Source organism: Belonocnema kinseyi, chromosome 2 (assembly GCF_010883055.1).
Source record: "Belonocnema kinseyi isolate 2016_QV_RU_SX_M_011 chromosome 2, B_treatae_v1, whole genome shotgun sequence".
NCBI lineage: Eukaryota > Metazoa > Arthropoda > Insecta > Hymenoptera > Cynipidae > Belonocnema > Belonocnema kinseyi.
Window position 1 is genome coordinate 86,631,836 of NC_046658.1, and position 17,162 is coordinate 86,648,997.

At 34.6% G+C, this 17,162-nt stretch overlaps 1 protein-coding gene across 2 annotated transcripts in view; it reads right to left on the reverse strand.

Annotated features, from left to right (window-relative positions):
* LOC117167161 (zinc finger protein Xfin-like) overlaps positions 1-11,771 on the reverse strand; it is a 52,742-nt gene extending 40,971 nt beyond the window's left edge. The window contains exons 1-6 of one of the 2 annotated variants that reach the window (XM_033351886.1): positions 11,633-11,771; positions 7,122-7,323; positions 5,183-5,577; positions 4,849-5,086; positions 4,360-4,537; positions 2,218-2,352 (exon numbers count right to left, since the gene is read on the reverse strand). In XM_033351886.1, coding sequence (XP_033207777.1) covers positions 2,218-2,352; positions 4,360-4,537; positions 4,849-5,086; positions 5,183-5,577; positions 7,122-7,295 — 1,120 coding nt within the window. In that variant the 5' untranslated portion in view covers positions 7,296-7,323; positions 11,633-11,771. Of the gene's footprint in view, positions 1-2,217; positions 2,353-4,359; positions 4,538-4,848; positions 5,087-5,182; positions 5,578-7,121; positions 7,324-10,777; positions 10,982-11,632 lie in introns of those variants that run through there. The other variant, XM_033351887.1, reaches the window with a different exon arrangement.
* Between the last annotated feature and the right edge of the window lie 5,391 nt (positions 11,772-17,162).

Below are 17,162 nucleotides of genomic sequence, written 5' to 3' on the forward strand. Positions count from 1 at the left end.
GTCTATTATTTTCGCAGAGCCGCGGTGAATTTTCGCTTAAAATATTTCCCGGTCATAAAAAAAGCCCTGCAGAGGCGAGGGTCAGCATTCCGGCCGTCTCCCTCCTGCAACATCTGCCAGCGACAGCTGCCGTCGCTTCGCAGATGCGGCCCTCAAAAGGGGAGAGAGCAGCTGCCTGGTTCCGCCAGACGGTAACAACACACTGTTGCCAAGTCGGCTCGTCGTTCCACAAGCGACCAAGTGGTTCAACATTTTAATATCCGCTTTCGAATGTTATTCTTATCAAAAAAAAGATACCGTATTGCAAGAGGATCGCGTTACTGCAAGCGTTGATCTGGTTTCAAATTTCAATCCTGAACATGAGTCATTTCCGTTCAGGTTTTATTGATGGCAGTTGCGACTGCGCAACGAAAGTTCGTTGCTCCCGCAATATTGCAAACCTAGAATAAACAAACTGGGTCGACAAATCGACGACCGAGCGGCTAAAAAAACTTCTAGAAATTGTTCGCAAACCGCTCTCTTCCTCTTCTCTCTTCCCTTCTCACTCGTGTCCGGCAGGAATTAATAAAAAGAAACTAACACTGCATAGTCGGCCCCTAAGCTTACGAAAACTGAGTCTCGCTTCTCTCTCAAGGTGAACGAGTTTTCGTGGGACCGTCTCTCGACCAGACCCTCCGCTCTGAAAAAAATTCAGACGAATCTTTTTCCCCCGATTTGCATCGAAAAGAGAAAACTCTGTATTCTAGTTCTCGGGATGTTTTATAAGTAAAGGGAAACTGACGTGGGAAAATAAATTTCCTCTGCCACTTGATCACGAGGAATGACGCGGTAAAAAAGACTACAGGTAAATTATGTTCTTGCACGACCTGTGTTGTAGCTATTATATATTGCATAACGGTTAAAAAATGTTTTTTAAAGAAATTTGTTATCGTAGAGTATTTTTTGTCGAGTCTTGTGGACAAAGATGGTAAGAGAGAAAAGGGAGGAACTCGCGGTTGGTCTCAAAAGAGAACATTTGATATTCTCGCGTTACTTCGGATTAAATTTCTCATAGCAACACGCATGCCTCGATCCTAAGCTAGGGTTCTGTGTATGTATGTGTGCGTGGCGAGAAAGTGTAACCTAACCTTCGGCTGAACACACACAAAAACGTGATATGCGCATCGGCAAATTCCTCGAGTGACCCGCCTCTGTGGGATGAAAAAGCATGACGCGTTCTCAAGAATTTTACATAAAAAAAAATATGGAGATGATCAAGAGAGAGGTCTCAAAAAGTTCATTAGTAATTTGCGCAAAAGAACACGTGTTAAAATCTATCTGAATAATGAAGTAGCAACTATATTCTAGCTGAATTATAATAATATGAAGTGTCTCTTTTCTCTTCCTCTGGTATCCAAAGAGAGGAAATCTGCTTCCAAGCAGACAATTTCAAAGAGCGAAGAATCGCCTATTTGCGAGTCAAGTGACGAGGGACTTGTTTCCCTTCGTCGTAGTCTGGTGCCTCTATTTTCGTTTTTTTCAGAGGAGAGAGAGGTCGAGATGTCGCGGTGCGAGGGCGACAGGACAAAGTGAGTGAGAAAGAGATTGAGGGTCGTCGAGTGAGTAACAGAACACGGCGAAAGAAATTACTGAAAGGCAGACAAGGAAAAAATAAAATAAAAAAATTGTCGGCCTCGCATCGCGACTGGCAGTTTAGAATTTAAAAAAAGAGAAAACAAAGAAACCATAAACAGCTAACGAAAAAACTACGTGCCTTGGCCAGAAAGAAAAGCTCTTTCAGAGACCGTGCTACTCTTGAACGTACCGAAATCTAGGTTGAACCACGTTATCCAGCAGCGAAAAAAACCCTGTCCCGCCTGCGCAATGGGCACTTTTTTTTATTCCAACGGGTCACTTTGACGACACGCCTGGGAATATTTCGAGACAGCAGCTCCTTTCAAATAGTCACGTCACAAAACTTTCTCCGTGAATTTCAGTTCCAACATGTATATTTTGATCAAATTGAGAATGTGTTTTATTAAATAAATTGAATTTTAGCAACCATTTGAAAGAGCACACCTGCGCAAAAATAGTGACAAAGACTTGAATAGAAAAAAATTCATAGTAACTGTCACGTTACTGACTTGTTCTTGATGGTTAAGAATTTTTTGTGCCAATTAAGAGTGCCTATTGTTACGGGGGTCAGTGGCGAATTGAAAACGGCGAGGATGAGCCTACCTTGTGAGTCGCGTTGTGCTTGGACGGCCTCGTGGGCTGCGAGAAAGACTTCATCTTGATTTCCAGGTCCACCAGGTACTCCTACAACGCCACCCGCGTTACTTCTGTCGCCCGTCACATGCCACGCCGCTAAACCTTGTTAGAAAAAATAACAAAAAAAACGTGCAACTATGAATTTAAAATCAAAGATTATATAAAACGACTCTAGCAATAACAAAAAAAAACACCATATTATTGAGGATGATGACAGATGGTCACAAAAGTGTTTTAAATCATAAACAATCCACTCCAAGAAACTGCAAAGCAATATTGAATAACGCCAGACCACTGGCCCATGAAGAGCGAAAACATTAAATTACGATCGTCCTTGCTTCTTATTTCTAAAATTCTGCACAGCTTTGACAACATTTGATCAGTGCAGAAGTTTAAAGCAAGAGGCCGTGGCACTAAACATGAAAATTGATTCTCAAGGTACAAGTACAAAAAAAAAAAAAATATCAGTGATTCCAGTGGCCAACACAAATCCAATTACGACTTGTAAATCTTTAGTTTTAAGTTTGGAATTAACTTTGAGAAAAAAATACACTTAAAAAATTTATCAGGCATATGGAAAACACTTTCGAAGATAAGAGAATGTATTTCGCCAAGTTTGGGCGTACAACGACTGCAATTACTAATACATGAGGGAACATGAATCAGAAATAGCTATACGTCAACCTTAACTAAATAAATTCCTAAATTACAAAAGTAAAGAAAAGTATGAATCTTGTAACAGTAAGAACAATTAAAAATTAAAAAAATGAATATCGCAAAGTTTGTGTGTAAACTAATTGCAATTGCCAACACATGAGGGACAACATGGGCCAGCAAAAGCATTACAACAATCTTAACGAATTCATCCTCAAAGGACAAAATTACAAAATTGCTGCCAGATATAGCATTATTTGCAAAGTTTTTGATAGTTCAAAATACGCAAAACTTGCTAAATTTGATCCTATAAAAAAATGACATTTTTGTCTATTGTCGCACCTATTTTTCAAGACTAAAAATAGATTAATCAACATTTGATTTTTGGACTTTAAAAAGTTATTCCATACGAAAATCTTGGGAATGGACTTGTTTTTAACAACCTGAATTTAACTTCTGCAATTAAGTATACATTGAAATCACTTAGCAAGACGCAGAAGACAATAAAAACATTCACACTCCTCGCTTGAAGTCGTGAAGACATACGTTTATTTACGTAGGTACAAGGGGTGGAGGATACACAGTAGAAATACCACTGTTCAATTCGATCTTTCGCGTACACAAAGAAAATTAACGAGCAATTAACTTAGGCGTATTAACAATAATTCGAATGCTTAACATTTCAACCTAATTGTAAATGATTTTACAAGAAAATGTATTTTTAAATACTGCATTCGTAAAGACATTTATATTCAGTGTTACTCTGGCTATTTAAGACGGTTTAGATCGAACCGGGGTATTTGGTTGAATCCATCGCCGTCTGACTACATTTAATTTTTTTAAATAGAACTGCAGGGTCGAGCGGTTAATGCCATACATCTCCGAGGCATGAGTTGTACTCACACCCTGTTGCAAAATCGCCTCCAGAGACATTTTAACCGAATCTAAACTATATTTTCGACCCTGCTTACTTGCCAGGGACGTAAGCAACGCGCCGACATCAACATCTGATGGCAAACGTCTCGGATTCGGCCCCTTTTTATAATCGAGGAAATGTGGGGCCCAAGGGGCGCCACCCGAATCCCTTCTTGGCCGACACCGTGCTAATGCCCCCCCACCTGCAACGAGGAAACCCAAACTAGTGTCGGCCAATAATTACACGTCCCGAGTAAAAAATAACAAAACAAAAATGCAACCCGTTTGAGTATTTGAACTGAAAAAATCCAGTTTTAATTTCAAAGGTCAGAGTTTACTAGGTTCACGATTTGAACAAAAAAATACCGGAGCTTTGGGAATTGCAATGGCTTCTTAAATTTGTGAATTAGAATATTTGAAGATGAAAAACTAGAATTTGAAAAGTTTCTGAACGAGCTGAGCAACTCGACACTGCATCTTGCTAAGTAAATTGCGAAAATAAAAGGAGAAATACATATTTGAAAAGATAGATTGACTTACCAGGATGTTGCGAAGGATCATGCGTACTTGGACCAGCCCTATTACTATCTTCCATTTCATTGAGGTCATTCATATCGTCGTCTAACGTTAAGTCTTCCACACTCTCCTCCGGGTCGTCCAAATACTCAGACTTTGGTTGTATCATGTCTTCGGTAGGTTCAGGTTTTTCGACAGGAAGCTGGAAAAGACAAAGAAAAGAGAATTTAATTAAAATCAAGTTTAAAAAAAAACACAAATTTGGTGTAAAATCAAAATATATTTAGAGGCTCGAACTAAACTTGTCGCGTACCGTTTCCGATCTGTAAGGTTACGAGATAAGTCTTACAGGAGGATAGAATACGAAGTATGATCTGCCAACGAAGCGAAGGAAGTTAGCCAAAAAAAGGAGCTAACCACCATTAGACGCTGGCGAACATATCTCATATTTTAGAGGAAGAAAAAATCGAAAATTCCAAATAAGTTTAGTTTCAATAAAGAATTGATAATTACCTGAAGCATCTCATCGGCAGGTTTCGTCAACTGTTGCATCAGTGCCGACCTGCCGAGGGAGTCAGCGGGGTCGGCATGAGACTTCTCATCGGCAACAGGGGCGATTCCCATGGCTGGGACATTGGCTTGGGTCATATCACTAGAGTTGGATTCATGGTTTTCTACAGAGTTGTCTTCCCCGACGCTTCTTCTTCTAAGTCTTTTTCTCTTTCTGGAGACAGGACTTTGGGAACCTTCCCTGCAATCATAAAAGAAGAAAAGTATTAGAGCAGATTCAAAAATCAAGATTATCAGTATTTTTGTTTACAGAACAGTTGCGTCTTGTGATTCTTACCTGGAGGAGAGACCTTTGGGGATGGAGGGGCTGGCAGAATCTTCAGGTAGGTCACCAACAGAGCTCTGAGCCAAACTCTGTCTGGGAACTTTGTTGTTCTTCTCTATTGTGAGTCCGGAAGACGCATGTGGAATGTCTAACGACGGAGCCGTCGGTTGTGAGCTGACTTTATTTTGCCTGGTGTCTGGTTTCGGGCAGGCGTTACCACCAGTTCTACTTTCCGAGAGGCCTTTTATTTGTAAAGACTCTGCGGCCTTAAGGAGGGCTGCCAATTGGTCTTGGGAGATATTCACTTCTCCCCTGTACATATAGTCCATCATGGCTTTTAGTTCTTTAAACTTAACATCTTTGAGTATGAAAACGGGGTGCTTATCATAATGTTCGCTGAGAAGGCCCTGCAATCAGAAAGATAAAAAAAACCGTTAACACACATTCGGCTATTAACAAGTGTTTTTCATTGAAAATAATCAAATTGAATAGGCTTTTCTAAACTGCAATTTGAGGTTTCAAACAAAATGTCTCGTACAGTTTCCGATCTGTAAGGTTACGAGATAAGAGTCTTACAGGAGGACAGAATACTAAGTATGATCTGCCAACGAAGCGAAGGGGGAGAGCAAAAAAAGCTAACCACCATTAGACGCTGGCAAACGTTTCAATATTAAAGTACAAAAAATCAAACCCTATTTTTGTTTGGAGATTATTAATTCAAATGCTATTTATAAACATAAAATTTTGAAAATTAGAAATCAAGATATTTTTAAAACTTGTTTTAAGTTTTATTTATTAAAACTATTTTAGAGAACGGAAAAAAAAGAATAAAGAACTTTTAATTAAAAATAATAAACTTCAATTGTGACCTTTTAACTAAAACATTAAATTTAAGACGCATATAAAATACATAAAATACTTCAAACCATAATTGAAAATTACTGCAAACACAAAAACAAAATATTTTAAAAAGTATAAAAATTTATTGAAACATAGCGGACCGCTTATTGAAATTAATTAATTGAAAACTTCGACAAGATAAAAAAAAAATATTTATACAAAATTTTAATTATAGACACAAGCTTGCAGATAAAATCATTAATTCTAAACCTAGGATGTAAAGTTGGAACAAGAAAAAGATTTTAGAGGCAAACAAAATCGTATCCCTAAAATCTTTTTATATCCACTCATTCAAAATTTCATTTTTCATACGGCCCATGAACTTCATTCCCTATATGAAAAAATAATTACAACCGTGAAATAAAACCAGTCTCTGCAGGATTTGAACAATAGGGAGACCCCATTCAGAAAATCTCGAAGAGAAAATAGGTTCCTGGCCTCCTGACGAGATTAACAAAAAAGAAAGCAAGAACAAGAGTCCTTAGTATGCTTCAATGAATAGAGAGAATGAAGTATGGGTGAGGCGGCGGCAAGTTCCCCCCTTTGCCTCCCCCAAGCCATACAGCTAAAATCCCAGGGCACCTCTGCCCTGGAAACCGGCCATCTTGCTTTCCCTGTATTGATCAGGAGAACTCTGGAGGGGGGTTCAGGCTTCTACCCCTCCCCTTCCGCCGGACAGACTCTATCAAAGCACGACTGCCTCCGCCCAAACGGCGAACAAGATGAGCCGCCATCTTGTTACCGCATTGGCCTGTGTTCTCTATTTGGTATTGATCCAACTCGGGAAAACCAAGGGAACAAAGAAACCTAAAAAACGTTTTTTTTTTCTTGTAACGTTAAGAAGCTTCCTTTCTCTAGCATGCATTTCTCGAGTTAGTATCTCAAAAATGATCAGGAAAGCAAGAATACAAAATTGAGGTCAGTGAATACCGGAACGATAAAAAAAGCCGGTGGCCTCGTTTTCATTTCGCCGGTATGACCGACACGAGGAAAAACTGCCTTCAAAGCTGGAAGAAATAGATTATTAGATATAAAAAATGTGACAACTCACCTCAAAGTAAGGACTGCACGCGGAGAGGACCACTTTGTGAGCCTTTAGGTACTTCCCCTCCGCCGCCAAGGTGCAATCCACTAGGGTACCGGATTCTAGTAACGTGTCGAAATTTTGTATTAAGGTCGTTTGGTGGTTGTTCCACCTTAGGCAGAACTGTTGATCGTCCTCCATTCTGCTGAATTCTCGTTATCTTGTCAGGCTGGAGCGGAAACAGAAAAAAGGCGTTGTTGGCGATGCTACCTTCTTATTATCGTTAACGCGAACATTGAGCCCCCGTGTTGATGAACGACCGCTTTTATAAACAACTTCGTATTATTAAACGCGTTTTTGACGACTTCGCGTTATAGTCTTGATCCGAGTTCACGGACGAGCAGTGAAAAAGCTCCGCTTCCAACCGCCGAAGCTTCCAAAATGGCTGTGATGCAAGCGCGTCGGTTGGGACGGTGTGGCCTTTCCCTTTGTGCGTGTTCTAACGGGAATGGTCGAAGCAGTGGGGATGATGCGGGAGACGGGAGGACGCGCAAATGTTGCGCATGCGTTTCCACCAAGGATGCGCGCTGCTGATGCGCAACCGTCTCGCTGCCCTGAGCCCAGGAACGCACCAAGCTTTGACCTCACCCGGGTCTCTGCTCGATCGAAGTTACGGCCCAGCCCCTTTTTTGTTAACTCCTCTTCACATGTTTGATCAAAAGCATTTTTATTCCGTAAATTACTCATCCGTAAAGAATTACCTTCAAAAGCGATGGGATAAAGCCTTAGTGAAATTTTAACTTTTAAATTTTTTATATAAACTTGGGAAATAAACCCTTTGATCAACTTTTAAATGTTGATCGAGGGTTGTTTTTCCGTTTAATGTTAAGAGAAACAAATTGGAAGGAAACTAGGAAAAATAGAAAATCCCATTCGCGTTGGAGTATTAAATTTCTCAAGAGTTAATTATTAAATCAAAACGTTTCTAATTGAAAAAAAAATTTAGTGAGGAAACTTGGAAATGTACACAACTCGATACAATTCATAAATATTTACATATTACAATAGTGTATACATTGTCACTTTAGGGAAGTTAAATTTATGCACAATTTAAAACAAAACTGCCTTATCAGGAAAAACGTTACGTAAATTGTTATTACAATTAAAATTCTATCACTAAAGTTAGTAACTAATTTTTTACCAGAGTTTTAGATTTTGGAAAGTCACTTTTCTGCCTTTTTAGAGCTGCCATTGCAGTGCACCTTATTTCCAAACAAGTTCAAGATAACAAATTTTGATCTACTTTTTAAACATTTGTTCTATTATTAATTTTTCAACATTCAAAAATGGGAAAAAATTAACATTTTACTACTATTAAATTTGATGTTCAAAATCCGAATTACTTCAGAACAAAAACGAGTACACATTTGAATATAATTGACATAGCCTATGATTACGTACTTTACATTTTTCATCAAATTTCGTGTACCAAGTCAAAATAACCTTTGAAATTGATTACAAAATTGGACCCATGTCAAAGATATAACACTGCATTCTTTTGTAAAGTTTATAAAATTTCTAAAAATAAGAAAAACCTTTGATTTTTTAAAGAAGTAATTTCCTTCGAAAAAAATATGACAAACTTAAATTCAGTTTGCAAGAACTTTCTGTTCAAACCCCTGAACTTCATTTGAAGTTTTAAATGCAATAGTTAACGGTCGAACGAGTTAGAACCATCATTGAACAGAATTTTAGGAACATAGAAAAACGAATAAGCTTGAAAATTGTTATTGAATTTCACGAGGCTTTCATTTGAGCGATCATTTTACCAGGGTCTATTTTCATGGAATTGCACGCGCGCTATTTGACTCTGTCGAAGCTGCGTACATTTCAGATCAATAAAATAGCGCATGCCACGAACGAACGCCTGCATCTGCTATTTTACCGGCAAAAAATGCACGAGGGACCAGATTTGGCGGAGTCAGGAGAATACAAGTCTAAGAAAATATTTTACTGGAGATAATAATATTACCAAATTCAGCCATTTAATATCAAAGCAAAATTCGAAAAACCAAGGACATTTAAACAGGAGCAGAAAAATTGTACAATCGAACTTATGGAATTTTGCAAGCAATTAGGAAAATAAAAAAACGGTAACAAAATTGCAAAGATTACTATGTTCAAGGAAATTTTTTGCTAAAATAAATTTAGTACATGAAATCATACAGTAAATACATTTTTAAATGGAACTTACATATTGGAAATACAGAGTTCAACATTATAACGTGTCAAATAATGTCATTCAGTCTAACAGATTATTTAAAATATTGTAATAAAACGACAGAGGATAAACTAATTTCATGTCATAAGAATGTACTAGTTCCAAAACGTTATTCTTCGTCAATATACAAACGCTAAAAAAAACCTTTTAAAAAATGATGATTCAAAAAGTTTACTCATTCCTAGATTTATAAAACAAAATTAAAATGAGGCTACGATTCTAAATCTTTAGTTTCCTATTGGAAATTTACTCAAAAAAATCGGAATGGCTGAAATATAAAATTAGAATTTTTATATTGTAAATGGAGTCGAAAAAGTTTCAACAAAAATAAATTAGAAAACTTTTGAAGCTATCAAACGACTGAAATTGTAATCAGAATTCTTTGTCCGAAAATCCTAGCAAAGTAGTAAAAAATTTTTTTAATAAAATTGAAACCGTTGATAAGACTGCTATTTGCAAAGGTTTAAATATAAAAAATATTAAATTAATAAAACGGGTATAAAACAATTAGACACAACAAATGGGCAAAAATAATCACAAATGTCACGTTGGCATAAATAATCATCACAATAAACATCATATTCCAATTTAAAAAATATTGGGTAAGGCCAAAGCGTTCCGAAGTATGTTTCCATGGCATGATAAAAGATTTTATAATATTTTTAAATTATTGTTGAATAAATAAAGTTGACTGGGCTTTACTTATAAAAAAAAAAAATAAGTAAAATGATTTTTAAAAATCAAAAAGGCTATAACGCGCAGTTCTGAGAGAGTTATTGATTAGCAGGAAGCGCCATGGAAACATCATTCCACTCCCATAATGGCGCATAGGGCCGAATAAAACTAAAATCAATTCCTGGCGTCACATGCGCGACGAGCCGGTATTGATCGGCCGACAAGGGGAAAGGCGCATGTGTAACAAAGTGGTCGTAATTCGCAAATGTTCGTAGGGCTCGTCTCGCAACATTGCATAATCTATATTATCTCCCGTGCCAATTGCATCAACTTCCACGAGACTCGTAATATTGTAAAACAAAAACAAACAAAAAGATTTAAACCGTTCTGTATGGAGTTTGTTGAACGCCGCCTGTGGAACAATCTAGACGAAGCGAAATCCCAATATGGCCGACAATCGAGTCCCTCGCGTACAAAATGGCCTTACGACACGCAAATAATCAGAAAATGTTATACGTTTTAAGCGTGTCTCCAAAAAACAGCGCTTTTCGGAAATTTTCAATGATAAAAAACAGCAAACCGATATTTAAAAACAAAAAAGGCCAAAATATAATTCGGTAAGATTCGGCATTTCGTTTCGCGGCTGGATTTTTGAAAATTAACAGAACCAGTAATTCCGCGAAAATTCATTAATTTCCGAACGATAATGAATGAGAAGCACACTTACCTAGCTTTGGGTACAAAAAAAGTCTAATATCACAGCTACGGTCGGTGAAAAGTATCAAGCTTTGGGAGAGTCTGCTCAGCGAGCGCATTGAGCGCTTCCTTTTTCAACAATGGCGCAGCGCAAAACCCGTCTTCCCGACCACGACCACAGCGCAGGCTTCCCGAGACACAAGAGAATAAAAAGACCACCGCGGACATGCGCACTCGCGATTCTCGGAAAGGACGAGGCGCGACCGCCATAATCATGGGAAACCGCCCAACCCGAAATTTAATCCTCGAACCTGATACGCATAATCCTTCATACAATGAAAAAATACTTTCAAAAAAGACGAGGAAAAAAAAGAACCTCAACTTTTATAATTCCGCACTTTCTATTTCATTCGACGCTCGCACGTAATTCTGAAATAATACCCTATATAGCCGGACCATGAAGTCATATGATTACACTGAATTCGCTAGACCCGTATTTCAAGAAAAATCATCGCGAACATCTACTTGAAATCCGAAAATCGATTTTCAAAACATACAGTTGCTGGACCGCGAGTTGAACACGAAGTCGACAATGGCCGACTTGTGGGCTTGCGGGACAAGATGGCGAGTAGACTGTTGAAAAAGCTTAAAAACCAACGCATATTGATTCGCCGCAAAAAAATGATCGAGAAACCCGCACTGGCTCTACAAATAATTAAAAAACCGCAAACAAAAAAGAATTTATTGTTACGGAGAGAGGAAATGCGGAAATACGAAGGGACGCGTTGACCCGGATTCCGTTGGGTCATTCGAAAAATATTTATCAGCGATACGTGACAAAAATGGAACAAAAAAAAAACGGAAATTCGCGGAAAAGGTTACTTACCTTGACACAGTCTTCTTATTATCACAGTAGGACGAATCCTTAAGGGAAGAACTGCGCATCCGGACCCTCAGCGCGAACTATATCCTTTCTTGTTGAGGTCTTTTTACACAATGATGGCCCTCGCGGCTCGCTGGCTGTACGGGTCCCACATCCACATGAGCCAAGCAACGCGGCGCAGAAACCTATTTAGCATCCCTGCGCATCCACGCAGTGAAAAGTGGGAGGAAGTGGTGGTAACCGGCAACGACAACAGGGACGCAGCAACAACTTTCAGATATCGGAATAATAGCTGATTTCCTGTTTTAGGAAATATTTTCTCGATTAATTCAGGCAGGAAATGGTAAAATATGTTTATTATTTACCTACAAATTATGTTTTTGATTTTCAGTGCAAAATAAGTCAAGTTTGAAATGAGCTTATAGGATTATGTCTGTTCAGAAACATGACAAATTAACAATATTTAGATTATTATTTTTAATAGGAATGAAAATAATGTACCTTGAAGGAGGTTTTAGGTGTTTTTTAATATGGGAAGCGATATTATGAGATAAATGGTGGTTTTGGTCGGGATTTTACTATGTGACGCAGTAAGCGTCCTAGAAAAAATAACACGAGGACCACGAGGTCTTTGTAAAATTCTCGGAAATGCAACAATGTTCGATTATATTATCTATATTTCTTGCAGTTTTTGTCAAATCTGTCTGATAGAAAGTATTGATAATAAGATTTTTCATGTTATTTCTTATAATAAACTATGTTAAAAATTATATATTTAGGGAAAGGGTCGCGAAATTATAACCTTGCTCTTTCGCCATTATTAGTTAAGAATTTTTTTCTAAATTTCCTTTTCTATATTTCTGACCGCCATCGATAATGTATAGCAGATTTTAACCAAATTTCGTAATAAAAAAATTAATAGATGCACACAGAATTCGGTTTTAGAAATTCAGAAATTAAGAACTCCATGGAATAGTCTTCAATTCTTTTTTTATTCTGGCTGCAATATTATTTTCGAGGTTTTAAAAGGGTTTCAGCGTCATAAATGGGGGTAACTCGCTTATATGTATAAAAATCAATACTCGAGGTCCCTGCCAGGACCACCTGGTAGGGGAAAATTCAGCGAATAAATCGCGAAAGATGTTCCACTCTATATCCGTTAGAATATTTATTTTAATTTCTAATATAAAATAAGACTGAATTTAGAGAATAGTGTTATGAACTTTTAGAATAGTAGACAAATATCAAAATTTCGATGTTTTTGTATAGAAAAAAGGGAGAATACGTATCTTGTTTACACGTTTAGCCTTTCCAGGTATTTTTAGGTTGAAAAAAGCTTGTAATCTGAGGCGACTTTATCTTCCAATCTAGATTCTAGAATTTGACGATTGAAGACCATGACATCTTTTAGGAATATTGTCTGACATCAATTTCGAGTTTGATTCGGTAATATAATATTCATCCCGCGAAAATCTATACTGTGTAGAACTTGTGTGTGAATATTATTTTAGGTAATTTCAGGTTTATAATTACTAAGAGGCAGTTGAAGATCCCGCAAAATAACATTCCTGGCACTATACAATTTCCGAATAATCAAATGTACTAACAGTTTATAATATTAGCTAATTGGACAATTCCCGACAGAGAATTGACGAATTATTAAATTTCTGAACTAGAGAATTACCGACTTTAACCATTACAATTTTTTTTTTATCATTGATTCATTAAAAATACAATAAGCGAAGTTTTTTATAAATAACCAATTAAATTTTTTCAACTCGGAAATTTTCCAAATCTGTAATATTATAAAATGTCGGGAATTTTATTATTCGCTAATAATACAAACTTTTCGGGAATTTTATTATTCGGAGGTTTTCCAATTCGGAATTTATTGATTTATGAATTTTACAATGTCGGAAATTTTATTTTTCGGAATTTTTCAGTCGTGCCATTACTATTAATACAGAGCGTAAAAAATTGAATATTTTTATTTGAATATCTTCAAATTTCGTAATTTTGCAGTGGACAAATTTGTCTTGAAGTTTATTATTCAAACATGAAACGTTAAAAAATTTAATTTTAAATAAAAATTTAATTTGTAGTTTTTAGCTCAATAACATTGTAAGTTGAGTAGTTTCATATTAGTAATTTACACATTAACCGATTCTCAATTTAGAGCATTACAATTTTAGCAATATTTCTAAATTATAATTCTGGAACATTCCCTAATTATATTTAAATTAGAAGCCTTAACAAGAATTTTGAATAAAAATTGTGCAAAACGACTGCTTTCAAATTGAAATATTTAAAATAGGACCATTTCAAATTTACGTTTCTCAAACTTCTGCAATCATAAGTGAAAAGCATTAAAATGCCTTTTAACTTTTCTCTAAATGTTAATTAGTAAGAATTTACAAATAGATTTTAAATCGTTAGCTAATTACTTTAAGCAAATTTATTGCACGATTGCTACAGTTCATGAAATTCCGGAAAGTCAGGAATTATCAGGAAATTTAAAACTGGTCAGGAAAACTCAGGGAAAATCTGAAAATCCAAGAAAGGGAATTTTATTATTTAGTTGAAAATTCAACAATTTTGGTAAACAGTAAGTCTTTTTGATTAAAAATTCGTCCTCGGTTTTAAAATTCAACAATTTTGGAAAAAATTGCATCATTTTTGGAAAATTAATATATTTTTGTTTAAAATCAAACTATTTTGTTAACAATTCGTCTTTTTGGTTAAATTTACTGTTTTAGGTTAAAAATTAAACAAAATTTTGTATTGCCATATCTACGATTACATTTTTTGTTGAAAATTCATCCCTTTTGGTTGAAAAATCAACTTCTTAGTTAAAAGTGAATCAACATAAAAAAATAAAATAAAAATTATAAAAAAAAAATTGTAATGGTTGATATTTCAACTTCTTCGTGAACAGTGAAACAAACATAAGAAAATTACAAGTTCTCAACAAAAACTGTAATGCGTGATATTTCTACGAAAAAATATTTTTTGCCTAAAAAGAGGGATTATCAACAAAAGAGTTGACTTTCTAACCAAGAAAGACTAGTTTTCCACAAAAAAATTAATTTTCTAATTGAAAACATATTTTCAATTAGAAATAAATAAATCAAGCACCAATTTAATAGTTCATTATTAGGAGAAAAAAAATTTTTTCACTTAAAAAACGAATTTTCAACAAAATAGCTACATTTTAAGGCAAAGGAATTATGTTTTAACAAAAAAGATAAATTTTTAACTAGTGAAATTAGTTTTGTACTAAAAAAAATTTAACATAAGTGTTTGTTTTTTGTCCTTTTTTCAAAATGTAACTATTTTGTTAACCGAAAATATATTGTTGCATGTTTGTTTGAAAAGTTATCTTCTTAGGTTGAAAATTCAACTATTTGGTTGCAAATTCTTGTATTTTGTTAAAATTTTGTCCTTTTTGGTACATGTAGAACGTAAATCTTCTTGGTGACTAATTCATCTTTTTGTTTGAAAACTCATTTGTTTGGTTGAAAAATCGTTTTTTTTTTGTAAATTAAAAATTCATATTTTAAACTGAAAATTTAACGATTGAATTTTTTGTCGAAGATTGATCTTTTTTTATAGATATTAATAAATCTTCTTGGTTGAAAATTATTTTTGAACTGAAAATTTAAGTATTCTATTTTAAGTTGAACATTTATTTAATTTTGATGAAAATTCATCTACTTTTTTGAGAATTCGTCTTTAGTAGAAAGGTAATTTTATTAGTTGAAACTTCATCTTTTTTGTTAAAAATTCATTTATTTGATTGATAATTGACGATTTTAGTTCAAACACCGTTTATATTCCAAATTTAACAATTTTGTTGAAAATTATTTTTTTTTGGCTGAAAATTAATTTTTTTTAACTGGACATTTAAGGATTTAATTTTTGGTTTAAAATGTATTTTCTTCAATCAAAAATTCAAGTATTTCGTTGAAAATTAGTTTTTTGTTGTTGTTAAAAGTGTACCTTTTGTGGTAGAATATTAATCTTCTTCGTGACCAACTTATTTCTTCGTTTGAAAATTAGTTTGTTTATTTCCTGAAAATTTACCTTTTTAGTTCAAATTTCATTCGTTTTGTTATAAACTAGTCTTTCTTGGAGGAAAACTCACCTCTTTTTTTTTTAATTTCCCGTTTTAATTTGAAATTTATTTTTTTAAGCATTCATTTTTTAAGTTGGTCGAATATTAATTGCTCTAACTAAAAACTTAATTCTTAAATTTTTTGTCAAAAACTAATCTTTTTAAGTTAAAAATTCAACATTTAAATTGCAAATTGATTAATTTTACATTTGTCTTACGTAATTTGTGGGTTTCCCCTGATTTGGGTGCGCATTAAATGGAAGTGAAATTCAGCTATATTCCCCTGTTTTACTTTTTATTATAAAAATAATGCAATTACAATCTATAAAAAAATCCCATTCTCTGAAAACATGAGTGAATCTTTTTTTTATTAATTAAACAACAATTAAATTTTTCAGTTTTAATTTAGTTTGCTTACATTACAATGTAAAAGAAAAAATCGTTTTTCCGTAACAAGAAACATTGAATGTATTATCTTCGTATTACTATTTATAAAAGCTCCGCAGAATATTACAGCTTACGTTTATAATATTAAATTTCTGTTGAGTTCTCAGAAATGATACTGGGATACACAGAACAATTTTAATTTTTCAAGCTGCTACACCTTTCTCAGAATATATAGTTATGTTAAAAAACTTAACAAAGTTTTAAAAGACTTAACTATAAACTATATATTATAAAAACAAAAAAATCACTATAAATTATTTATGTTTCATAAGTTTGAAAAAAGACAAATATTTATTCCTGAGAATGTGCATTTTACGAGTGAAATTTTGAATAATTATATTACTTTAGAATTTATGTTGTTTTCAATCTTTAAACAATTAATTTAAATATCCGATTCATTATTATATTTCAAGGTCGACTAGAATATAATAAGAAGTAATTCTTTATTTAGCAATACGAATAATAACACAACTTTTTATTTTTCGATATTTTTCATGATCCTTTTCAGATTCAGTAGCTGAATGTTTCAGTGTGGTTGGTAACTTTCCACTCTAGTATTGAGTAACATTCAGCGTTAAAATGATGCTGATGGATGTAGTTCTCACATTAAAATATGATTCTCCTTAAAATAAATTTAAGGGAGAAAGTAGGAAATAGATGATGTCCAACTGCAGCAATAATGCAAGGAACAAATGAAGAAACGGTCAGATTTATTTTTCATTTATATGACGACTTATTGTTAGTTTTTATTGTTTTCTTTTTGAGCTATACGAGAAGAAAAAACTACGCCAAATTATTACAGGGGGTCTGCTAACCGGAAAACCCTAGGAAATTAAAATAAAACCGGGAATTGACCGGAAACACAAATTCGAACCGGAAATCATATTTATATATTTATATATCTTTTAAATCAGCACATACAGATTAGTAATATCTTTTAATAGCCTATTAGATTATTTCCGGCTAAGGTCA